Source organism: Abramis brama (genome assembly GCF_963993115.1).
Source record: "Abramis brama genome assembly, chromosome: 6".
NCBI lineage: Eukaryota > Metazoa > Chordata > Actinopteri > Cypriniformes > Leuciscidae > Abramis > Abramis brama.
In genome coordinates this window covers 12,993,485-13,021,016 of record NC_139968.1, presented here as the reverse complement: position 1 = coordinate 13,021,016, position 27,532 = coordinate 12,993,485, and the positions used below count along the sequence as shown (strand labels likewise).

Below are 27,532 nucleotides of genomic sequence, written 5' to 3'. Positions count from 1 at the left end.
TTTATTCTATAAATGTTTAAGTCAGAGTGATATTAAACACCATACATGACTTGAGGTGTGTTGAAAATGACATTCTGGTGGAAATGACTTTCAAAAAAATATGGCAAAAATGGCTGTCATGGACATTGTTAGTAGTGTAAAAAGTATTTTACGAGAATATATTCGAAAAAGAGCAGAAAGCACATGTGACGATCCTCCCTGTTTAAATGAGACCTGTGCTGAGTCGTAACGCTGCCCCTTTACACTAGATTGCTGCTCAGAAAAATGTTGAGCTACAGCTGCGAATGCCATTCTTGATAACTAGCCACTATACATCCCAATGTTTATACCACACGGGCTTTAAACGCTCAAACATCACTCATCGGGAAAACAATAATGGTTGGAATATGCATATAATATAATGAAAACTTCCAGTTTGTTGCTGTTGCTCCCATAAACCTCCGGCACGACCTCATAAAACTGCTTTAAAAAAGGAACGAATGCAGTTCCCACTCAAAGCGGCAAGCTGTAAATGCCTTTTCACATATGGTTTACAAGGGTAAAAATGGATCCGCAGTGACACAATGACGCCTCAGCGAGAGGTTATATGTAGAGCTCGTAGTTGCTGGGTCAAATTTAAAGGATCTGCGGGTTGAGAAGAGTTTGTGACCTCATTTTTACAGTCGAGCCAGTAAATACAACAACTGAAACAAATAAATACGCAAATAACAACGTGAAAGTATATGCGACATATTTGGCAGACACATAGACGTAATAAATACATAGACTTGGAACGGTGCTGCGATACGTCAACGCGTCCGCCATATTGCTGAGGGCAAGACTGCGCTGTAAACAAATGCAAGTAAACGGGTGAGCTGCGGTTTCTCTGGATAAAAACTAAAATAACGTTTACATTTATCAATCGATTTCAGTGGGTTGTATGTGGTGTACAAAAAGTTTAGATAATGTGACTTATAAAATATTGCTTTTAATATGGAATTGTCAAAGCTCAGGCTTGTCATGTATTTGGCTTTTTATTCTTGGATAAGAATTGTGAAGCCTCCCATACTGAGATATAATTTAATTTTCACATTCAATGAAATAACGTTTTCTTACTGGGGAAAAAGCATTTTCTGTCTTTAACCCGATTTTAGCTTTTCTTGTGCTTAGAATTGACCGTCACCGAGAAAATGAAACAAATCGGCAAATACAAATCACACCGGCAGGTGCTTTCGGTATTTTTATAGCACTAAAATTATATATATATTTACAGATAGATACTCCAAATATACAATAACAGAGATAACTGATGGATCCTTTATGGTAATACATATGATATGGTACAACTACAGTGCAATCCAAATAGTAAATAAGATAAAGTGAGAAGTAATAGTAAATAGTTTAGTGTATAGTCAATAAAATAAACAGTATACAGCTAATAAAATAGTAATGAATAGTATAATTATATAATATCATAAATACAATAATATATTGATAATAGCATATAGTTTATGTATAATACTATAATAATAGCAATAGAATATGAAATACCAATTACAGAATATAGACAAAACAAAATAAGTTAAATAGTGACAAGTGAATAGTAAAATAATTTAACAGCATAACTATAATAGATTGATAATCGCAAGTGGTATTATAATAATAATAATAGCAAATACAATGTAATATAAATTGCAGAATAATATACACAATAATAAAAATAGTAAATGAAATAGTGACTAGTACCTACCCGAGTACTGGTCATAAAAGTCGGTTTTAAGAAAATATAGATGAATATTTAGATTTCAGGAAATTTACATTATAATATAAAATATAATATAAGCTAAAACTATTATATAAATCATGTCAACTCATGTCTCAACTTTCACAGCTAAGTTAACTAGCGACATCGGTGGCTATTTTAGTCTGACTGACTCTGGTGGCCAACTAACGTTACGATTACTAATTATATAATGACCAAATACAACCAGAAACAAATATTCAGTCTTGAACACAAATGAAAACAGGTCTCAGACCTGTTTTTAATTGTGTGGTGATTTGTACAGCCCCAGGCAGCACACGAAGCAGGCATTTTTCTCAATTCCCGTTATGAATTATGGGAAAGCTGCCCTCCGCAATATGGCGGCGCCGTTGATGTACGTCTATCTATTTATTATGTCTATGGGCAGACACGTTCTTGTTGCAATTACCGGAGAGGAAGTTAAGAAGTGTTACAAGAATAAAAGTCATTCTGTACTTTACTTTTTGAAGTATATTACTTGATTGCTGGTGGATTCTGCTAAAAAAAAAAATATTATAATAATAATAATCGATATATCGCTTTAATTTTGTGTTCAGTTCTTATGTACAAAAAACAACCACATGAAATGATGATAGAATAAGTAGGGCATTTTTGAATAACTGGTCACATACAGTGATTTGCGAGTCCATAATGGGAATTTAAATGTTTGTCCACTAAGAAAAGCTGCTTTTACTTTAGAAAAAAATTATAATGCAAGTTATTGTGTTGTTTAATTCTTTTAGCCTAAAATTTTTTTAACAAATGACCCAAAAAAATGACGATTGTATAGGCAGCTGAAAGTTCATCCCGTGACAGTGAAGTGACTTGTGTGAAGAGCCATTGAGACAGCAGCATCTGTTCTCCCAGCAGGACACCGCTCACCAAACTGACAAGTTTAATGGGACCCTAACACTATTCAGAGACAGACAGAGTCAAGGGCACATGGTGGTTATAGGTTTGACACGGCACCTGTCAGACAACAAATTAACTTGTGTGGTGAACGACTGTAAAGCAGGGACAGATTTATGCGAGGTTTATCGTGGCCTCCCCGTGATTATGGGGTGGTTTCATCTGTTGATTATGTTAAGGGTCGCGAGAGAGCGATTCTGGCAGAGAGAAGCGTGTGAGCAGTTAAAGAGAAGAGAGATGGACAGGCCCAAAGGACTCTTGGATCAGTTTAGTGATCAGCTGAGTGGATCTGGCAGATAAAACTGTGTTTGTGTTGTTGGCAGACGGAAAAAGGATCCAATATCCCCAGATTATTTCAGTAAACATGACTCACCTTCAACAGAATGACTACAAACCTATTACAGCATGATTATTTCCAAAGCCTGATCTCCTCACTCAACTCTGATCTGCTTAAGCTCAGGTTTGAAAGACACTGGGATGAAAACAATGACAAGCATTACAAAATATAAATACTTATTATATTATAAATATTTATTGAAATGGTAGACTTTTACATTTTACCTTGAGATTTGTTTAATAAGGAACAACTTCTCAAAAAACCTATAAAAAAACAACAACAAAAAAACATTTAATTTTACACTCTCACAAAATATATTTACATATTATATTTATATATATGTACTTAAGTTATGAATAAAAATAACTTACTTGCACATGCCAAAAGCAGCCTCAAAATCGTTGATTTCTTTGCAACCACATGATGTAATAATATCAAAACTGTACAATGTGTGACACGGCGCCCTCTAGCGACAAGTAACCAGTGGAATCAGCTTTGATAAAGACCAGGGTAATTTTATTCTTTTTGGGTAACAGAATACACATTAGAAGACTATAATCACAATGACCTAAAGAATAAATGAAACATCAACAAAACAATGATAAAAAACATGTAGGCTCATTCGGAAAACCTACAAAACGAGCCGTTTTCATATACCACTTAAAAAGGAGAGTATGATGAAATAGCTCATGCTGGTTTATTAGTAAAGGAAGAGAGAACTGGTGTCAAACGGCAGACTGCAAACCACAGCTCTTTAACATACACCTATCTGTGTATTCAGTCTTAGCATACTACAATTGTTCCTTTACTGGCGCTTAACTTTGAAACAGAGTGTCTGAACTTCCTCATCTTTAAATAACTCGGGCTGAAGCCAAGTGTGGAGCACGGCACATTTCATCAAATATTAAAAAAATGTTTTCAGTGTTTTATCCTTGAAATACGAGAATCAACAAAGAGGAAAGAAAATATAAAATTGTAAAACAAGTCAGCATATCCTGTTCTGAATCCAAGCAGATTAAGAAACACAAACTTTTGCTTTTCATTCATTCATTCCAACTGGGATTTTAAAAAGGAAAACACACCAGTTGAGATGGTGGTGAGAAACAAGGAAAATGAGTGATGGCGGGGTATTGTTTCTCTCAGCCGTGAGTGGTGTCGTCCTCCACAAAGTCCTTGGCCTGCTCTGCTGAGATCACATCGATGTGACTCACCTAACACACACACACACACAGAGAGAGAGAGTAAGCCTAGGAAAATCATCATCTGTGCAGCTTGACAAAACTTCCATTTATAGCTCATTTTCTATGCACAAGACTCGTTTGCATTTGCTAATTACTTCACACATCAAGGTGCAGGGTATATGCAGGAATCTTGAAGTTAATTTTAATACCTTTTCAAGACTTTTTCAAGACCTTCTCAATATTTTTTAATACCTCACCGCCACTTCAAGCCTGGCCACGAATTAATAATACCTCAGCAGGTTATACTAATTTGTTCCCTCGTTTTACTATATTGTGGCCACGTAGTAAATTTGTAAAACGTGCTGAGGTATTATTAATTCGTGGCCACGAAACAATTCACCTGAATATTCACCAATTCACAAAAAAAAAGGAATAAAAAGCTGTACGAGAATAGTCGGCCTTCACTGAAGAGCTATCTTCACAGGTAAGAAAAACAGTTTAATAATTATTATTAATTCGTGGCCACGAAATAATTCACCTGAATATTCACCAATTCACAAAAATAGGTCTTTAGCATTCACTAATTAATAGTATCAAACTGTTTTTGGCCACGTTGTAATTCGTTAAATCAAAATGAGGGAGGGAATTAGTTCAACGTGTCCACGATTTATTAAAACGAGGGAACAAATAAGTCGTCGTGACAACTAATTATTTAGATCAGTGGACGGCGCGCAAGAACAAACAGAGAGAGAGCCCCGGCCGCGCGCGCGCACTCTCACCGCCTTCAAACAACACGAGCGCTGTATTGCTCTCTCTCCCTCGCGCATATCAACACAATAGTAAAAGGTCAGAAGACCGATTGTGTTTTATAGATTAGTAGTTTGTTCATATAAAGTGTTTGATTAGCAAGTACATGTTAAGGAAATGCATAATACAAATTGTATGGGTTAATGTAACGGTAAACGGACTCTGCGGGTAAAACTGTTGTGATGAAACTGCGCATGCGTGGGGTAAAACTGTGGCTCTGCAGACAGATATTATTGCATTCTGTTCATGCGTTCACCAACCTTCTCTTAAAACATTTCGGTGCGTTGTAATACGCACTGGGAATGCCAGAGCGTACATTGTGCTTTTGAACTTCCGCCCGCCTGCCCGCTCTGGTGCTCTCAGAGGCAATTTACGAACGCACCCACAATAGCCTAGTTTTTTATGTACCTGTTCGTTTTTTTAATAAAAATTCACACACTTTTACGATGTTTTTGGGACTCAAACTGTTAGACAGCTAATTCAGAAAAAATACTTTCAAAATTTAAGACTTTATAAAGCCGTGATAAGACTTTTTAATACTTTTTAAGGGTCTTAATTCTCCCAAAATTGATTTATCACCTTTTAATACTTTTCAAGACCCCGCGGATACCCTGAGGTGTTAATGATGCCCGTTACCTTGTTTCTGAATTTGACGCCGTAGAACTTGTCCGCTGACTCCAGAAGCTCAGGTCTGAAGGTCGTAGTGATGAACTGAGCATGTCCAGCCAGCTCCACAATCATGTCTGAAAGAGCAATACAAACCACTTATTCACTCCAAGCGGAAGCTTGTAACCTCGCAAAACCAAACATTTTGTGTGTAGTGAAAAGATAAAACAAAATGACTGATATGGAAGAATTAAAGAAGAAAAAAAAGCATTATTTTGATTAAACCCAGATCACTTCTTTTTGGTTCAGATTTTCTGACTTTGATCCTCTTTTCAGTGGCTGAAATTTCACTGCATCTCTAATGTCAACACTGCATTGGCTGATGGTACCTGACACTGCTTTTCTGTGCTGGGCATCCAGAGCCTGGTCGATTTCATCAAACAGGTAGAAAGGAGCAGGGTCACATTTCTGGATGGCAAAGATGAGAGCCAGAGCGACCAGAGACTTCTGCCCTCCAGAGAGCTGCTGCATCTCTCTCATCTCTCCCTGTTTACCTGTGAACGACACCTGACGCACACACACACACACACGGTTTGTCAAGTTTGAGCATGTAATAACTGTGTGTACATAAGCACACAATCATTTGATTGTCCATGCTGCCCTTACCCTGATGCCCACGCCAGTGAACTGGTCTACACTGGGCACACTGCTCTGAGAGGAAGACCCCCTCTCGCTGTCTCCTCCCTCGCCCTCGTCCTGAGACTGTCCACCCTCAGTGTCTCCCTTCTTCATCACCAGAGTGGCTTTACCACCGGGAACCAGCTTCTGAAACACCTCGCTGAAATTCTTAGACACCTGCGGGGAGACAGAGCACATTATTAAACAGGATACAGAATGCTTGTTTTTATTTGTGCTCACAGCGGAGGGAGTTTGATTTCAATAAAAATAAAAGAATCACTGATGATGTGTTTTAAACAGAGCCAGGGCTCGACAAGAAGGACTGGAAGGTGTGAAAGGTGCTGGTGGCTCGATGGTGTTTTAAGCCCCCAATGGCTCCTTAGAGGCAGCTAACCCTACCCTCAACCTTAAACCTACCCATCCCCTCGCTGCCTGGAAGGCGCCGTTGGGGGCATAAAACACCAAACACCGTGCTGGTGACATGATGGAATCACAATCAGGCCAGTGAACTGAAGACTGAAGTTTATAATTGGCACGTGTTTTTAACCCTCTGCTGCTGCAAGACCTGTGTTTTTAAGGTCTTGGCACTTGCTATGTGAAAAAAAAATCATGGACATAATTCAATCAAAACGGTTGAATGGTCCTGAATAAAATAGTCACACTTGTAATCCTCACGGTCCAAAATGTTTATAACATGTTTTGGAAAATATATAGGCCTGTCACGATAACAAATTTTGCTGGACGATAAATTGTCCAAGAAATTATTGCGATAAACGATAATATTGTCGTTCTGAGACCATTTTCATCTAATATAATGATAATGGCATAATAATGCAGGTACACTTTTTCAAAGTTCTACAAACTTTTATTTCTAAAGAATATTAAACATTGAAAACGGAAAACATTTTAAATATCCACAAAAAATGAACAAAACAACCAAAAACAATAAAAGCAATGGACTCTCAGTGTCTGTTAACAAAATAAATGTCTGTTAATAAATAAAATGGATGTAAACAAAATTGAACTTCAAAAAATATTAAACATTAGGCTTTAGACATTAGGCATAAATAGTGATACATTCCATAACGGGCAAAACTGCCGGTTAGGACCTTTGTAAACAAATAAAAAAAAGCCTCAACAGGCCATATCACACCATTTTGCACTGTCCTCCTGTTACTTTGTCGACTAAATGCCCGAGTGATTGTATAGTGTCGGGAAGACGGAGAAGCACTTTAGCGCGTGTATGCTACGCTATGCACTGAAAATACTTGGTTAGGATTAGGGGTGAGGAGTGCGTGCGTATTACACGCCATAAAGTGCGTATCATATGCATGCAAAAACTATTTTTGGCGTATAAATGGCACGAGAAATAACATTCGTGGTATAGATACGCGTTTTCATGAGATTGGGCTCGCTGTCGCGTTTGGCTTTGAAACCAATTCCATCTTTTTCTTTTTTTTCCCTCCAACTCACAACTAGCGTCTTCTCTCTCTCCCGGCAGTCGCCGCAAGCAGTCCCGCCGGCGCTTTCCCATACAAAGACCATGTGACTGACAAGCGCCGCGGCGCCGCCTCCCCAAAAAGACCATGCAACTGACAAGAGAGTTCACTCCTCCTATACGCTAAGGAACTGAGAGTGGTCATCCAGTGAGTCTCTTTGGTAGAGAGAGAGAGAGAGAGACGAGGAAAACAAACAAGCATGCAAATGGGATTATCGCGTCCGGAAAAATTATCGAGCTCATTTTTTTTTAATCGTGCGATTAATTGATTTATTGACTATCACGACAGGCCTAAAAATATATATTTCATATATAAAAAAATTTAAATAGTTTTAATAGTAAAATAGTTAATTTTTGTGGATTTTTCATAACTCTAACTTAAAGTAGAAGTTTAACTTTTTTTTTACGTATTATTAATTATCTGCCAATTGTCTTCTTTAAAAGAGACCAAACTTATGTTTGTGCTCCAAAGCATTCAAGATTTATGACTGTTTAAGTTGGAAATGTAATTTTCAGGGCTATGCTCAAACAGTGGTTAACAGGTAATAAATGGATTATTAACACTGCATAAATATAATCTATTACCTTAAAATGCCATTAAAATACAAAATAATAAATGTATCAAACTAAGACATAGTACATTCATTTCATTGAAATAAAAACAAATTGTCATTTTTGACAATGTCAGGAACACCAGAGGGTTAAAGTTGCCGATTTAAATATAAGGGTTTCTGCAGGTATCTTTTAATGCTAAATTGAATGCTTTTTAATGCCATTTTTTACATTTTTAATGCCATACATGACCCATGACTAACCACGCATATTATATTAGTGCTGTCAATCGATTAAAAAAATTAACTCGATTCATCACACATTTTTTCTGTGATTAATCGCAATTAAAAACACTTAAATTTGTATAGGTTTACATTAGTTTATATATTTTATAATGTAATAATTTCACAGTTAATCTACAAATTATAACATAACATAAAGGCCAGTATCACTGATACTAATACAGCTATTGATGTCTGGATAAAAATGATCCACCACCTTTGTGTGTGTGTGTGTGTGTGTGTGTGTGTGTGTGTGTGTGTGTGTGTGTGTGTGTGTGTGCCACATAGACAGGACGTTTAAAAATCAAAGGCGTTTAAAAGCATTTGCATGAATAAGACCGGGATCATATAATGTAACGCTACCCAAAGGATGACAAAAATTAATGGATGCTGCGTTTTGTATTAAATATTTTAACGCGTTAAACTGGACAAAAATGTATCGCATGCATTAATGAGTCAATGTTGACAACCCTAATATATATATAATTGTTTTCTAAGCCACGTACACAAACAGTAATCTACAATTATACCACTCAAGTCAGTCAAAGGAGACAGTGCTGTGACAAAATATTGCATGTCAACAAATCGCAAAGTGGGCTTTAACAGCGGATGTCAAGATGATGAGGGAAAGTTACTACACACAGTTAATTGCCGTCTGCCTTTTACCGTCGATTTGTGGCTGTTTACTTTACAGGAACTTATCAAGATCATTAACATACAAGAATCCTGTCAGCGGAAGATATTTGAGTTTGAGTGAGTCTGTCTGATGGTCGTACCTGTTTGAAGGTGAGCTGGATAGCCTCGTATTTGCGCAGCTCCAGGACATTCATGAGCTCCATGATGGATTTGTATCCTCTGTCCAGCTCTTCCTGCCTCTTAATCAACTTCTCTTTCTGCTCTGAGAAATTGACGAACTGGTCCAAGGCCTTTTTATTCACATGGCTGTACTTTTTCAGCTCTGTGTTGCACTGCTCCAGCTTCCTGAACAACTACAAAGACACACACACACACACAATCATTACACAACACGTAACCAATGAAATAGTATCGAGGGGGCATGATGATGGAAAACAATTTGAGATGGGAGGAAAAATTATATTTCAATGCTTTGTCTTCACCGAAGAAAAGTAGCATTCTTTGCAAGCAAATGTAGTTTATCAAGGGAATGTAAAAAAGTAAATTAACGTTGTGCCATTATTACCACTTCTGAACCTACAAGAGAAGATTCCAGAAGATAGCTAAAGAAACAAGACAGATATGGCACAATTCAACCTCCCTCCTCAACTCCACGCACTCAAGTTCACCAAGACAGGGTGAAAAAACAGGAGCGCAAGCATGGGGTAATGAAGAATGAGTCACCTCTGTGTAGGAGGGCTGACACACAATAGAGCCCCTGACTGGAGAGGTGGAGAAAGAGGAGGAAGATCAACTAAGAGAAAGAATATGAGACAGGTGGGAGAGCTGCGAGACTGGAGGGGGACGAGAGGAAAAATTAAAGCCAGACATGAGCCGAGGAGGTGGTAAAAGGGTATCCGGACAAATCATGGTCTTCATTATGTAATACTCGTTTATGACCTCATTTACGACAAGAAGGAAAAAATGGTTTGATATCACTCTAAATAGCCGCTTTCCGACCAAGTAGTTACAGGAACTTAGTTATAGGAACTGTCCACTTCTAAACAGTTCTAAGAACTTCTCTCCCCCAAACTCGGTTTTGCTGTTTGCGTTCGCACTGGCCAAGTGGCCATAGGAACTGGTAGGAGGGGTAAGGGAGTGACGCAAGCACGGTGACTTTTATTTTGACGGCGCGACGGACCTTTTTTTTGACGGCGCTGAGAACGCCAGAGCAAACAATGCTCGCATTCTCTGTGTTCATTAGTTAGCGATCTGTCTAACAGTACTGTTTAATATGTTATTAAATAGAATTGTTATAGTAGACAGTATATAAAAAAAGGTTATTAGCCTATGCCGTGTGGTTGATGTCCAGTGTTGCTAGCTGAGCAGAAATACATAATCATGTTTGACTTGGTCCCCTGTGCCGTTGCGTTGGATTTTCTCTTCAGCATAAAGGTTTAGAGGCCCATCTATCACTGTTTTCCATGTTTATATAGTTAGTTTCTGGAGTAAATATATAGGCTATAATCTGTGCGTTTACATATAGCTGTTTTAAAAATGGCGGGTGCTGGTGTTTTGCGTGCGTTCGGTCATCAGCGTACACTAACGTCACGGGTAGTTCCTATAGTGCTGGTTTAGACCCTACTCTGAAGTAGGAGCTAAATTAGTTCCTAGAACTAAAGTCGTTCCTAGTCAGCGTGTTCGCACCGCAGGAACATACGGGTACTTTAGCCAATAGTTCTAGGAACTGTGAAAAGGTTCCTCCGGTCGGAAAGCGGCTAATGTGTCACTGGAAATTATATGGGCAATTCTTAGCAGCTTGACCATAAATCTTGCATTTCAGGAAAAAAAAAAAAAAGCAGCAGCTTCAAATCTGTTTTCTGTAACGGATGTGTACCTGTTTGAGCGTGAGCGTTTGGTACTTCTCAAAGGCCTCCTGCGGCAAGGAGCCCAGCTCGCGGATCTTCTTCATACATTCCTCTTTCTTTTTAAGTAACATGCCCTGTCTGTTGGTCATCTTCTCCAGCTCCTTGGTGTCATGGTTGATGGCTTCGTTCTGCTCCTTCTCGATGTTCTTCCAGCGCTCCATACTCTTCTGATGATCCTTTATTTCCACCTCCGTCTTATCAATGAGGGTGTCCAAATCTGAAAAATGAGAAACAAAATTTAATAAAAAAATTTAAATTAAATAAAAACAACACTGATTTGAGTCTTTACTCACCCTCAGAGCGAGCCAAAGTGTCCTTTATGCGTTTATTAATGCCATCCAACTCTGACGTTGTCGCAGTGAGGACGGTTCCTCCTTCAGTTTCTCTCAGTTCATTCAATTCCTACAAAAACACACACTTTTTAGTGCACTATATGGCATTGTATTTCATACAGGTTATACTGCCGAAAGGGAAAACTGCTATATTCACCTGCTCGACTTGGTCGAGACGCTTGCGCAGGTTCTCGTTGAGGTACGTCTCCACCCTGGTCATGATTCCCTCCAGCTTAATTCGCTCATTCAGCAGCTGTCTGTTGTCCTATAGTAAAAAACATTACACACATGAAACACGAACATCTATAAATAACCTCAGACCGAAGGGCCAAAAGAAACATGTTCGGTTTTAATGGTTTATTATTAAGTCTAAAAAACAGATGATGTGGCTTTTGGCCACATGAATGTACATCTAAAAGAACAAGTGAAAATTATATGCATGTGTTTGAAGGCCAAGCCTGCCTGGAAATTCAAAAGCAGACAAAATTAGCAAACCAAATGGAAGGCAATACAAAAAAACACAAAGGCTAATGATGTGGGCCGGTTATACAACATTTAAAGTAGCTTTTTAATTGTCTGCCGTGTGTGTCGTGTGTCAGACTGGAGGTGGTGAAGAGCTGCAGCTGTGGCCTCAGGCTTCAGCGATTATTCTCGCACACATCTAACAGAGCTTCACATTGACTAACTTTTCAGATGAGATTACAGCCTCTGTATGGAGTCGTCATACACATACAATGTCACAGCAACTAGTTCTTCCTTGTGGCCTGGGACCTTGTAAACATCACTTGGTCACTTTGCAAATCAGAGGCCCTGTTTACACCTGGTATTAAGATGCGTTTTGCACACAAACAGCCATGCTGTTGTTAGGGCTGGGCAGTTAATAAAATTTCATGATTTTGGCTTCCATCGATTAGAGATATTATCAATAAAATGATTATTATTGGTCTAATATATATTAGGGCTGTCACTTTTGAGAAAAATCTAATTCGAACGGGTATCAAATATCAAGCAATGTATTCGAATATCTACGAGTTGGAGTTGTAATTGGCTGGCCGTTCTGTGCCTTATCTTCCGTTTTCAAAACAGGGTGGCTATTGGCTATTATTCACTTTATTTGGTCATGGGCCAACGCTACAATACGTTTAGAGCGCCCGCTACTGGATGAGATGGCAACCAATAAAATAAAAAACAAACGGTCTAATCATAGACTGTAAAAAATGCGCTACACATGGCACTTTAAAAACCAAATAGTTTATTTATAGTTCGATTACGGATATTTCACGTCATGTTTGAATGCATATTCAAATATCGAATAAAAAGTGACAGCCCGAATATATATATATATATTTACAAAGTTCAATAAATTCATGATGGTTCCATCATCTCAATATAGACCAAAATAAATGTTCATGACTTTCGCCATAAATCAAGCAGCCCAACCTGTTGCAGCTGTCTGATCTCGTCATTGAGGTCGTCCACTCTGCGTTGGTCTTCTAAACTGAGCTGAGAGAGCAGGTCCGTTCCCAGCTCTGCCTTGAGAGACTCCCGCGTGCTCTCCATGGCGTGCAGGCTGGCCTCCAGACTCTGAAGACTGCGTTGCTGGGGGAAACAGTAGAGAGAAACCAAATTAAAGACCTGATAGAGAAACAATGGTAGTACTAGCGCTTGAAAATATACTATGCGTTACCTTGGGCATGAACGTTTTCTCTGACTGCTGTCTCTTCTCCTTCAGCATTTTCATCTCAGACAGTATACTGTCTCTGGATGCTTTGAACTTCCTCTGCTGGGTCTCGATTTGCTGCATCTGATTCATCAGCTGGTCAATTTCATTATTGATACGTGAAGAACTGAGTTAAGGAGCCCACAAGAACTTGTGATCCAGTTTAATCCTGAAAAGCTGCATCACTTAATCTATATAATCTACTTCTTGACAGTGTTATTTTTGTATTATTTGTAAAGTATTTATTAATATTTTGAATTAACTTTTATTTTTATATTTTCTTAATGCTTTTATGCTTCTCAGCTGTGCTCATTCTTTGAAGGGCTGATAAATACTTTTATCTGGCCTGTTTTTGCTGAAGCTGAAAAGGTGGTTGTGTCATCATATTAGTCAGAGTATGAGCCACGCAAATCTAGTGTGATTCGATCAAGGATTGAAAAGAATTTCACTCGAGGCCTTAAGAATCACATCCTCCAATCCAACTACACATTCTCATCCCTCCATTACTAATATAACACCAGGTGTGCAGCTCACACATGACCACATACACGTTAATGACTAGCTGACTCATTCAGTGATCCCCTGTGACCTTGTGTCATCTAGGCCGATTACACCAGCAAGCCCTGCTGGCCGAGAAACACCAAAGTAGAATTTTACAATCCATTCGATTCCATGCCACTCCATCACAAGTAACCCTGTGTGTGAGGTGCAAATGTGGAGGATATGTTCAATGTTTCTACGCAGGTTCTCGTTAAGTTTGGCCTCCAGTTCTCCAAGCTCCTCCTCGGCCTTCCTCATGTCCTTCTGCAGCTCCAGACGGGACTTCCGCGTGTCGTAGTAGCCACCGGTCAGAGCGCCACGATGACTCACCTGATCACCTGTTACACATACCAAAGCAACACAACGACAAAGGCTCAGAAATCATTTGAATGAAAAAAAAAACAAAAAAACAACGGCACATATAGGAACAGATCTGTTTACCCTCCAGAGTGATGCAGTCCATGGTGAAAGCTCGAGCCAGCTGAGTGGACACTTCCATACTGCGGCAGATCAGAGTCTTCCCAAACACATGTTTGAAGGCCTTGTCGAAGTTCTGACTGTAACGAAGCTTGCTGATCATGGGGATTGCGTCCTACAGAAAATTTGTATATTTTCACTTAATAGAATAGCAAAAAATAGCAATAAATTAATAAATAAGAAATAGAAGATGAATAAGCTTCATTTTTAAAGTCAAACCCTTTTTAATTACTTCCGCAATGTGAAGAAAAAAGAAAAGAAAAAAAGGAAAAGTTTTAAAGTGTTTTAAAGTGAGCATTCCAGAATGAAGCCAGGCTTTTTTCTTGGGAATATTAGCAAAATTTCACCTACATTTCGCATGCAAAAATGGTCAATAGTCACTTTCCTTTCGCAATGTTTACAGACATAGCAACGGATCTTTTATTCCGTATTGTGACGTACATCCGAGTGAAACGGATCATTGAGAAAATAAAGTAGGATGGGGACTTGGTTCGGATGTTCATTAGATGGAGGCAGATCTGAATGCGAGCTTGCAGTTGATCATAAAGTGGTGGGGTTTAAACAGACTACATGATTGGAGAAGTCCGGTATACGTCAACAGAAAGAAGTCTGTCACTTCATTGGAAGGTTGAGTTGATTAAATTACAAGCTCAAAAAATGCTTTAAAAAGGTGAAACGTACATGGATGAATCGTTTACATTAAGATCAATAACATGCATGCATGCACACATGCATTTAGAAAACAGATTGAATGTTCATTTCATGCTGACACCAAGTAAGGGTGCATTTTAAATGTCATGTCAGTGGTGTAGCTGTCATGTGGCCAGCTTACGTTAGTCTCAGGGTAAGCGGTGTCCCTGACGTCCAGTTTGGTGAGAGGCAGGAAGGTGACCTCTCCAGGCAAGTTCATCTTATTAAACTCCATCAGAATCTTGGTGCTCACTTCATCTGTTTCCACAATGTGGTAAAACAGCCTGAACAAACACAACTCCATTACTGTCAACACACTGCCACAAACATGTGTGACACATGACATTAAGCAGGAAACACTAATAATAAAGCGGTGTGTGTCTGACCTGGTGCCAGCGGTCACCTCCACACAGGTGTAGAAGGCAGGCTCGCACTCAAAGTTGTTCATGACGATGCCGTGATAACCGTTGATGACGTGCTGGTTGATGCCCTTCCGGCGGAAATGTTCCAATACTTTATTAATGCTGTCAATACCATTCAAGATAGCCTGGAGGAAAAGCAAACAACATTCAAAACATTGCATTTCTAAGTTCGTATTTTCATTTCAAGCCCAGATGACGATAAACTGAGTTCATCTATACTGATGTATATTTTTGTAACGTGGGAGAGTTGCTATAATTAGTGACTGACTCAGTCCATGAGAAAGGATCCAGCAGCCAAGTTGAGCTTAGCAGATACGGTTCAGTTCAGCCGATACAAAGTGAACTGGAGTGGGCGGCATGTGTTTTAAATACATATGCATGTTGGTTACATATAATGAACTCTGAGGTGGACTTGATGGTTTAATGTTTAAAATTAGACATGACATGAATATTAGAATTGTAATTTACTGTTGTACTGTAAAATAAAATGTATAATTTTTTTTACAGTAAATATTACAATAGTAATATTATTTTTATTTCAAAAAAATATACATTTTCCCTCCAAATCGTGCTTCCCTACTATCCGAGGCCGTATTTTAAGTTTCATTAAAGGCTTGCTTAAATCAACAACAGCAGGATGTAGAAAGATATTACATTTAATATAATTATAAATATAAAAAATGAAAATAAAGTACAGATGACTGTTTTGGTTTCTAACCTTTCCGGTGGCTGCGCGCAGTAGCTGTTGTTTCTTCTCCAGGTCTTCTCGTTTGGCTGCCAGCGCCTGCTGTTCTGCGTTCTCCTCCCGCCACAGGTAACTGCAGGAGGAGGGACACAGACACACCCATCAGCTCTGGCTCACAAACACTACGCCTGGGTTCAGCAGGAGACCCTATTCTATAGCCCATCCGTCAAGCCTCATCGTGCTGGGAAACCTATGACTCGTGGATTATTAATAACTAAAATGCCAGGTGAGGAGAGGAACGGTTTGTTCAGGTAACAAGAAAGGGTGGGATGCTGGAAAATGGGCCAAAGCCAGACAATTTCCCATGATGCATTGGGAATAAGAACAGGAGGGTCTTACTTTCTCTCACTCTGAAGTTCGTCCTTTCGGTTCTTCACCTCGTAGTACTTCTTATCCAACTCCTCCACTCGAGTCTTCACTTCGTTCAAGTCTTGGTCCAGTTTCTATGACCGAAGTCAAGCGTCATACATTCAAAACAATCCATAAATCTTGCAAAAGTAAAAAAAAATCTGTCCTCTACTGTTCAATACCAAAACAAGCTTTTAACGAATCTTACGGTGTACTGTTCCAGATTTCTCTCTTTATTGGCCTCTGTGTCCTCCAGATCTTTGTGGATGGCGGCGATCTGCCGTTTCTTGTCGTTGATGGCTTGATCCAGAGACTTCAGCTCTTTCTTGATCCATTTGTCCCTCTCTTCTTTAGAGGTGAACTGGCTGCCGCGACCCTGCTTGGCATACAGATCTGTTCGCTCTTGTGTGGCTTGAGCCAGTCTGAAAAAACACACAAACAAATCAATCATACTTCAACAATTGGTTAAAGACACAAACAGCTTTTGTAATGCCTTAATGTGACATTGTGAAATAAAATAATTGAAATAATTTGTGAGAACAAAACGAAGGGCGGGACTAGAAAAATTTGATTATGGAAAAACAGGCAATATTATTAAGCCAAATGTTAAAGAAATAAATATTGACAATTCGATAAAATATTAGGAAAACAAACTACTTCTTTTATGAAATAACAGTGATGATGAATCATCCAATCACAAACCTCTAAAATGATAATGTAGTAGCAGTAGCAATAAGTAAATTATGGTTTTGTGATGTAACGTAATATTAATTGAGTCCCAAATGCACCTAAGATGTCCCACGAATAACTTTAACACGTCCCACCCCAACTTCCCGTTTAATAGGAAATACATCAACACAGGAAAGAAAACTGTTCCCTACTTCACGGGCCCTTTCAATGCTTCATAAAGTTTACCGGGCAATTCCTCGCTCCTCTTTTTCTTTCACAGCGTTAAACTTGGGTTCTGTTTCCTGCAGCTCCTTCTGTTTTTCTTCAATCTTCTCCAGAAGCTTCTGGCGCTCTTTGAGCAGCCGTTTCTGTTGGACAGGAAGTGAGACCATATTTAATCACAAGTCACGGCATCAATTCATGATTCTCGCCTCTTTTAATAGAAAGCCTACATACATTTTGTGCAGATGCGTGAGGAGGAGGTGTTCATATTTAAATGAAGAAGAATGAAATGCACATAAACAGGTGTGTAGATTCAGTGTCATGAGCAGAACAAAGGGGATCTCCGTCTGAGCAAACCTACATTCACCAATCAAAGGGCAAATGACGCATTTCTGCCTCTCCTCCATAGGAAAACACACACACTTGGCCAGGTGGGGCTAATCCCTCTATAAGCCAAGCTGGGATGCAAGAGGGGCTGACCAAAAGTGTGTATTTCACACATACAGGGATACACAAGCATTATGTGTGTCTGCGTCTGGCTGCGAGCCCGAGCTGGAGTGAGCGTGTGTAGTTAGTGACGCAGACGGAGACACTGCAGACCCTCTGTTCACTAGTGCCTGCCAGCATTTCCTGCAGATCTCTGGCTCTCAGTGTGTATAATTAATGTGTTTGCATTTGCGAGCATGTGTATCAAACCCGCATGTTTGTGTCTGTGAATTCAGTCATCGCTTTGTTTGTGCACCAGCCACCTCAATTCAGCGGCAGCAATAAGAAAAGAACAAGCAGGTGGGTATTTGTTCGAGGAAATGGGGCTTATACTTATGAATGTTTATATGTACTCCACACAAGTAAAGGAAAGCAAAAAAAAAAAAAGCATGTTATTGAATGTAGCTCTCTTTAGCTGTGATCATTAACATCATTGGATAATTTGTCAACTCACTTTACTCCATGTAATTGAGCTGATATAACTCAACTTTTTTGTGTGTGCGTGAAAGAAATTCATATTTTAAAGACATTTATAATGTTTCAAATCATTTTTTTGTTTTTTTACATAAATAATTAAAATAAGAAATGTTTCTTGAGCAGCAAATCATCACATTAGAATGATTTCTGAAGGATCACATGACACTGAAGACTGGAGTAATGTAAAATAACATTTTAAAATATTATAATAGAAAACAGTTTTTTTTTTTTATTGTAATAATATTTCACAATATTTCTGGTTTTACTGTATTTTTGAGCCTTGATGAGCGCAAGAGACTTCTTGCAGAAACTAAATCTCCAAGCTTATGAACAGAAGCGTACACAACTCAGACAAAATCAAAGCAATTTTTTCTAGACAGTAACTTTCACTTTTCTAAGACTGCACTTCTTCTAAATGTGTGTGTTGAGTGCATATGTGTGCCTGTAGCGTGTGCATGTGTTAGCTTGTGTGTGTCTGCTATTCACACCCTCTGTTCGCTGTTTCCTGCCAGCTCGTCCTGCAGATCTTTGGCTTTGAGTTCCAGTTTGGTCCTCTGTTTGATCTGCTCCTGTCGCTCGGCGCTCAGCTGTTCTTTCTCCTCCTTCATGGCGGAGATTCGAGCCTTCAGCTCCCTCACCACACGCTCCGTCTCCTACAGAGACACAGAGAGAGAGGTTAGATAAGATGACCCAACGTAAGCTGCTGTATGACGCGTGAAAGCAGTTTTCAAAGCACGTTTTAGGGAATCTTCACATTTCATTACTTTATTTTAAATTAGTGGGGCCGACACACTGGAAGAAAAGTTAACGTGAAATCAAAATTGACCCCATTTACAATCATTGTTCCTGGTTTATTGTGCTCGATTCATCAGTGCATGTTAATCTAAAGGAAAAAGGAGTTTCTTTTTGTATAATACTTCCTTTTGATGTGTGACTGCAGAGGCAGGTAAAAATAAATTGTAATCTACAAGATTTTTTAAATTTTCTAAAGAAATTGTGGCAAATTTTCATGCAAAACATTTCATGATGATGTTAGGCTGTTGAGGGCGGTTTTGCAGAACAAGAAACATGAATAAACGTCAGTGATTAATGCACAGAGAAGCTCAGTTTACCTCCACTTTGTCTCGAGCATCTTGTTGTGCATCTCGCAGCTGTCTAGATTTGTCTCCACAGGTCTCTCTCTTACTGGACAACTAGAGGAGGGAATCACACATTCAATAAATTATTATGTTAATCACACATCAGCAACAAAGTAATACAGTGTGTTGAATACTAATTTATTTACAGTCACAACCGAATTAAACTCGAGAAGGTGATGACAAGTAAGATTTGGTGTGTGTACCTCATCCATCTTGGCCCGGGTCTCGTTGAGCTCCTGGTTGTAGATGGTGTACTCCAGAGCTCTCCTCATTTTGTCCCATTTCTGGTACTGAGCCAGTTCCTCTTTCTCATCCTCCAGAGTGTGCAGACGCTCCTCGATGTACTTCAGCAGCTCATTAATCTTCTCTCGCTTTCCCTCTGCACACACACACACACACACACACACACGAAAGAACTGCATGTCACAAACCTTTGACTATAAAAAAACACAGTAAAGCATCTACTGTAGGGCTGGGCGATATGGACCAAAAGTCATATCCCGATATATTTAGGCTGAATATCGATATACTATATATATCCCGATATTTTTTCCGCAAAGTGAGAGCAAATGTTCAGTCAAAGTCAAAGCCAAATATGACATGTTACAAGTAGTTTTATTGAAACCAGCTATTTCAGTGAACAGTTGCAAAATCAAATGAATAAATAATAAACAGGTTTCTTCACCTTAGGGCTGCACGATTATGACAAAAATCATAATTGCCGATTATTCGTATATTATTGTAATTGCGATTTATTAATTATGATTATCAAAATTTACATTGAATATATAAAAACAAGTTTTGTGTAAACGTGTTATAATTTGCCTATATATATATATATATATAGGCAAATTATAACACGTTTACACAAAACTTGTTAACACACACCCAAGTACTGTCCCCCTTTACTTAACATACACATAAATTGTAAGACTATGACTAATAGTAAAGACTAGTACTAATAAATAAACATTAGGCCTATGCTAAAGCTATTAAATAGCAGTCCCAAACTAGTTTTTGTTAATACAATGTTGGTATGAGCCACTACAGTCATTTAAAAATATAAAAAAAATAACACAAAGATTTTGGGGTTATGGGGGCATTTTGGGGTTAATATGGAAACGAGAGTTACCATGGTGAATACACAATACTAACAAGAACTGTTAATGAAACATGGAAGCTGCTCCTGGTGAATAGAATGAAAATCATGCCTGCATTACTTTTATTTTGTGTAATTTACAACGTAACGGCGTTGCATGCTCGTAGTTTCTTTTGCACTTTATATACAGTGAGGCGATACAGCGCGCGCCGCCGCATTTACGCATGCAATTGATGAGTGTGCACTAAGAGTACAGTATAACGGCTGACAGGACAAGAAAGTCTGTTTTTCAGAGGTGAAAGACTTTCAGCGTACACTTATGTCACTGCCTGGTAGTTCCTATTGTGCTGGGTTTTTTGAAGTAGTCATGATTCGCCTCTGATAACATAACATGCTCTAAACACACACGCAGAGTGGAAAAGGAGGGGCGGGGGCGCGGGGAGCAGTGCAGAGAGCTCTGGGTCAGCAGCTTGCTTGGAGCAAGGATCACAACGATATATATATCTATATCGATATATGCGATATGGTCTAATTCCATATCGCATTTAAAAATATATCAATATATTTTTTATATCGATATATCGCCCAGCCCTAATCTACTGCAGTGTTTTCTGCACTGCTTTAGTGATTCATTTAAAAGATTTGGCTCCACTAAATAATACAAAGATAATAAATAGACAACACATTTTTATATTGCATTGGAAGCACGATTTAGGGGAAAAAAGCAAATTGCCATTTTTCTGATAAATATTGCAATTGCGCTTTAAAATAAATTCCAGGTTTGTTGTCCTTATTTGTAGGGTCCGCACAATTTGGCTAGAATTGTGTGATTATATATCAAAAATATAAAATTATACATAAAATTATTATTATTATTATTATTATTATTATTATTAGCAGCAAGTAAAAAAATAAAATGACTAAATTAAAACAAGAATACATTACTATTGTAATAGTTCACTGTAAAAATTATTTAAGAAAAACAATATAGTTTTATTTTACATTAAAAATTAAATTAAAACTGTAAAAATACAATGCTAATATTTCTGGCCGTCTTAATTTCTTAATGTTCGACCGTTAAATCATCTTTTAAACCAACATTTATTTTGACAAAACCACATTGAGCCATTAAAGCGTGCACACCATCTAGCAGAGCTGCACGATTCTGAATAAATATAGAATCATGATTTTATTTGTTTAAAATAAAGATCACGATTCTCCCATGATTCTGAATAGATGAAAGAATGATTCAATGACTCACTCATAAACACTTGATTAATCAGCGTTTTTGAACTAATCTCTTGAATGAATGATTCAATGACAAATGCACTGTTACACCAGTAAGTGGCAACAAGTGACTTAAAATGTAATCGATACGATCTTTATTTGTAGCATCAAGTCACTTTCAAAAGGTGATCTGCTCCATTTTGATCGCTACTGTAGACATCAGTATTTAAGAACTATAAACTTTTATTCCAGTACTTCAGTGATAATTTGAATTATTGAAAAGAAATAATGATAACGTAAAGACTGTTTGTGAAGCTGTTTCATAAGCTTACATGACAACTGCTCTCTCTGGCTCAGCGGCAGTGCCAACACAGACTTTGAATGTTCGCTGATCATACTTGTCAAAGGTTTAATAGACACATCTGAATCGTTTTCATTTAGGAATAAGATCGTATGGGTGTTTGAATCGAGATTGCAATCTTTTAACTATTATTCGTGCGGCTCTACAATTACGTAATAAAAAGGTCAACTGCAAATATTTTGCCTTTTACTAAAATAAGCAGAGAAATACAGATCGGAAATGAAAAATGGCATTTTCACTCTAATCATACATTTAAACAGAAAAATCTCAGAGAAGGATGTACCTGTTTCCTTCATGAGCGAGATACTCTCCTCCTTGCGCTCATCATAGACTCTGGTGCCTGCCACCTCTCTGAGCAGCTTCAGACGCTGAGAGTCCGGCGCTGTCGCCATCTGATTGATCTATTATCATGTTGGAGACAATCAAAAGGTAAAAACAAAGTGAGCAAATTCATTTAGAACGAGTAGCAACAGCATTAGCACCACTTTAACCCCAAGAGCCACATTCTTGTTTGTAAATCACCATTAATGTTAATGAGAGAGATGCTGTTATTTGCAACAATCCAAGAGGGCTGGAAAACACATCTTAAGCGATAATGTGCTTCAAAAAAATCATGAATAGCTGTAAAAATCATTTGTCATGTCAAGAGACACTAGCATACCTTTCCCTGCTTGACGATGTAATAAGGGTTACTGCGGGAGAAACCAGCACTCTCTAACAGGTTCATCACGTCGTTCTTACTGAAACGCACAGAACATGATGCATTCAGTTACAGCTCGAATCATTAGCAGTCCGCTGCTTCTCTGATGTGTTACGAGAAATAGACTTACGTGACCATCTTTTTGTCCAAGAAGTACTGGTCTTTCTTTGCTCCGATGACACGGCGCAGAGACACTTCCTCTTTATCGATCTGAGAGCAATGAGGTCATGTTATTCACCTGCCTTTACTTCAGTGCACTTCCCATCATTTAAGGCCCCGATATACAGTACAGGTCAAAAGTTTGGAAACATTACTATTTTTAATGTTTTTGAAAGAAGTTTCTTCTGCTCATCAAGCCTGCATTTATTTGATCAAAAATACAGAAAAAAAAATGTAATATTGTGATATATTATTACAATTTAAAATAATTGGTTTTCAATTTATTATACTTTAAATTATCATTTATTTCTGTGATGCAAAGCTGAATTTTCAGGATCATTACTCCAGTCTATCACATGATCCTTTAGAAATCATTCTAATATGATGATTCATTATCAAAGTTGGAAACAGTTCTGCTGCTTAATATTTTTTCATAACCTGTGATACTTTTTTAGGATACTTTGATGAATAAAAAGTAAAAAAATAAATAAATAAAAAATAAGCAAATGTTTTAAAAATAGAAATCTTTTGTAACAACAATATACACTACTGGTCAGTAATTTGGGGTCAGTAATTTTTTTTCCTTTCTTTTTTTGAAATAAATCAATACTTTTATTTAGCAAGGATGTGTTACAATTGATAAAAAGTGATAGTAAAGAAGAAAGCAAAAAAATGTATTTTGAATAAATGCAGTTCTTTTTAACCTTTTATTCATCAAATATATTAGGCAGCAGAACTGTTTCCAACACTCATAATAAATCAGAATATTAGAATGATTTCTAAAGGATCATGTGATAGACTGGATGTCACATGTGACACTGAAGACTGGAGTAATGATGCTGAAAATTCAGCTTTGCATCACAGGAATAAATTATTTTTTTAAATATATTCAAATAGAAAACTATTATTTTAAGTTGTAATAATATTTCACAATATTACTGTTTTTTTTCTGTATTTTTTATCAAATAAACGCAGCCTTGATAAGCATTAGAGACGTCTTTCAAAAATATAAAAAAATCGTAATGTTTCCAAACTTTTGACCTGTACTGTACTTCAAGCGATATACTTCACAGGTGTGTCAAATTGCAGAGCTCATGCAAACATATCCACGTCGCTATGATCAGATGCTTTCTTCACTACGGTTTTCTCGCACAGCACATATTTACATATTCAACTAAACATCGCTCTCCGCAGCATGGACGGTGTTGGGATGTTGCCTAACAGTATATCTACGCAAAAGTATTTAAAACTTCTTTTTACCCCTAAACAAAGAACAAAAAAGAGCATCACCGTTGAGTATATCAGGGTCTTTAAGATACATTTCTTACCGGCAGCCTGTTGTCAGAGTTGTCGAATATAATTTCCACAAAGGCTGAAATGACTCGAGGACCAGTGCCTTCCTAAAAAAATACATGAAAGTACATGGATTAGCATGGTTAGTGAAAATTACTTAATGTACTTAAAATGTTTTTACATAAAATAACTGATCAATTATCAAACAAAGGTGTTTTTATGGGTTTTTAAATTATTGAAACAAAATATAATGTTACTCACGTGAAGCAGAGCCAGACGTTGCTCTGGTCGAAGATGACTGAACTCATCACTGAGCACAAACTGAATGGCTGATGGGGGAAAAAATGAAAAGTGCTCATAACAAACTATTCACCAGCACTGTCAGTGTTTTGATGTATTAAAATACTAAGGGTGCTCCGTTTGATCAGAGTCAAATACACACAGAAATTTGTCAAAATGCCCAGCTTAGTGAGTATTCGCTTAAACAACATCAGTCTAAGTGAACATAAACAGTTGGGAAGTAAGTTGCATGTGTAACAGTATATTGGATCTGTGCGTTCAGTCATAAAGTGACAGCAGCCTAATTCCTGCTGCTCTCTGAGTCATTTAATGTTAATCAAACAACAAAAGACAATGAGAAAAATCACTCATTTAAGCAGATTTAGTAGAATTAATCTAATTTATATAGTGAAAAACTACTTAAAAAAAAAAAATTACATTTCCTTTCTGTTGATAAAGACTGTTGTTTAAATATTATTTACTTCATAGGAATGCTATATTTGTTAATCTCTCAGCTTTTACTAATCTCCTCTAAGAGAGGGAATGTTGCTTGCCAATAAATAAAGAGTTGTCAATTCATGATACTTCCTTAACTCTTCATTTTTTTTATACTTAAAATACATTGTTGTTAAGAATAGTAGCTATTATTTATTTTGGTGATCTATATCGGTGATTGTATCGGCCAATACGGCTCCCAGTGATCGGTTATCACCCCCAAAAATCCTGATCGGAGCACCCTTATAAAAAATAATTTACTTACCATAAAAGAAGTTACTCTTTCCTGATCCATTTCTTCCAACTGTAAAAAAAAAAGATGTTGTTGATTTGTGATTTTTTTTTAAACAAATGCTAAAACATTTTTTTTTCGAAAGTTTATTAATGTAAAAAGCAAACAATGTGATTCAAAATGTACAACTCAACATTTTGAAAATCATACCTATGACATTGTGTTTGGAGCTGAAGGGGTCAACCACAGTCTGATCTCTGTAGCTGCGAAACCCCTGAATAATAACCTGAAAGACAATTATATTAAATATAACGTCAACATAGTGTTATAGCAATACAACCTGCTAGAATGTTTTTCCTCCAAATATACTGAAAGTAAAACCTGCTCTCAAGTAAAGAGTGTAACGTTAATCTAAACAAAAACTTACAGAGATGTTTGTGTATACAACACTTTATGTATTATGAATTGCATAATACATAACGGAGTTCAAGTATTTACATGAGAAATAGCTTCATTTTCTACTAGCAGTATCCTCACATATGATGGGCAGCAGCAAATTAAAGTTAATTTCAATATGAGAGGTTTAAAAATATTAAATACTTTATTGCAATGTTTGGGGGGGGGGGTTTGACAGCTAATGCTAAAGCTAATGCTAACTTCATTGAAGGCCATACACTCGCTAAAACTTACAACCTATCGAGCTCAAAATTAACAAAAACTTATGTTTGTGCACATTTGATATTTAAAAATGTAAATAGGTAGTTTAATAGCATTATTCAACCTATATATCATCATTTTACACGCAACGCGTGAGTAGCATCTCACTCACCTGTTTAATGTACATGGCGGTTTATGCACAAAACTCTCCTCAGAAACCAGCCGAACAAAGCTGAATTAAACACCCTCCTCCTCCTCAGAGAGAAGAAGGGCTTGAGTGAAGATAAATATGTCTGCACACTGAATAAATTTGTCCGATATTTACTCTTCTGTACGATCAAATTTTATTTTCCCTCCCCTCACGAAGCAGACATAACAATCAAAATGGCGACAGAGGCGGGACGAACGGACGAGTCTATTTGACTTTTTAGGGGGACATATAAGTATAATTTAGAATAAATGTTTAAAGGAGCAGTAAATGGACCGAACGAGCCTCACATTTTCAAGACAAATTAATTATATCTGTACTAGTTGAATGTTTAATTAACTCATTGCTTTACTTTAGTATAATGTCTAGTTCGTCCATAACGTTACCCCTATTTTGTAAAGTTAGATTAGTCCGCCGTGGAAGAGATTGGGCGCCAAGACAGCTGCTGTAGAATAAACTCTTGATATTATTGTATTGTTTCATTTATTTATATTCCCTTTTTCATTTTTATTACATTTTTCTTTATTTTCATTTTCTTTATTTCACAGAAAAGTATGGAAGCCCATTTCCACCGCTTAAGAAAACAACTACTGATTATGATCCATAGACTGTATAAACTATTGATCGTAGTTACAGTAATGACATAAAAAGTCAAAATTATGACATTCAAAGTCATAAGTATGACATACTAAGTCGGTATTATTACATACAAGTCTACATTAGGCATGAACAGTCATAATTATGGTAAAGAATTCAACCTTTCTACTTTTTAATCTCATAATTATGATTTAGTCATAATTATGACGACATAATTTCGACTTTTATCTCATATTATGACACTTTGAATGTCATAATTACGACGTAGAAGCTGTTATATATTTATGATTTAGCTAAGTAGCTGTCACATGAATATGAAATCATTCAAAATCTTTCTTTCACACAAAACTTTCCTGCATAACTGAACTGCAGCACACAATTAATTCTGGGTTACTACACTGAGTGGTCTTAAAATAGTATGATAATGAAATGGTGATCATTATTTTAGAATGATCTGATCCACATTATTATTATTATTATATTATTATCCACATTATTTACATTATATTTACATTAATATCCAGTCAGTCTACACAGAAGAACAGAATCCAAACTGCTTCTCGTCTGATCTAGATCTGGATTCAGTCAGATTTGGTTTGTGTTCCTGCGTGCAGAACTTTTTTTCTTCTTTTTTTCCAAATAGTGGGTGAATAATTTGCGCTATATTTTAATATTGCATCACAAGAGCCTTTATTGCAAATGATTTTTGTTGAGGAAAATGTTTTTAAGGCGCCAAAACTACTTTCGATGTGCATCTTAAATGTGGACTGAAATAGGCCTAAATTT

The 27,532-nt window shown here is 37.3% G+C and overlaps 1 protein-coding gene across 1 annotated transcript; it reads right to left on the bottom strand.

Moving 5' to 3' along the window:
* Positions 1–3,520: 3,520 nt before the first annotated feature.
* Positions 3,521–26,345, bottom strand: smc3 (structural maintenance of chromosomes 3). Its single transcript, XM_084117325.1, has 29 exons — positions 26,114–26,345; positions 25,495–25,570; positions 25,318–25,356; positions 24,540–24,607; positions 24,314–24,385; positions 22,957–23,036; positions 22,788–22,866; positions 22,410–22,527; positions 19,643–19,818; positions 19,413–19,493; positions 18,789–18,953; positions 17,362–17,483; positions 16,655–16,868; positions 16,438–16,541; positions 16,072–16,171; positions 15,318–15,478; positions 15,074–15,215; positions 14,206–14,356; positions 13,950–14,102; positions 13,192–13,343; positions 12,945–13,103; positions 11,662–11,769; positions 11,466–11,574; positions 11,142–11,389; positions 9,406–9,618; positions 6,287–6,475; positions 6,010–6,187; positions 5,651–5,757; positions 3,521–4,237 (listed from the first exon to the last, which is right to left on the bottom strand). Exons 1-29 carry the CDS (start codon positions 26,126–26,128, stop codon positions 4,166–4,168), a joined length of 3,651 nt encoding a protein of 1,216 aa, XP_083973451.1. The 5' UTR covers positions 26,129–26,345; the 3' UTR covers positions 3,521–4,165.
* Between the last annotated feature and the right edge of the window lie 1,187 nt (positions 26,346–27,532).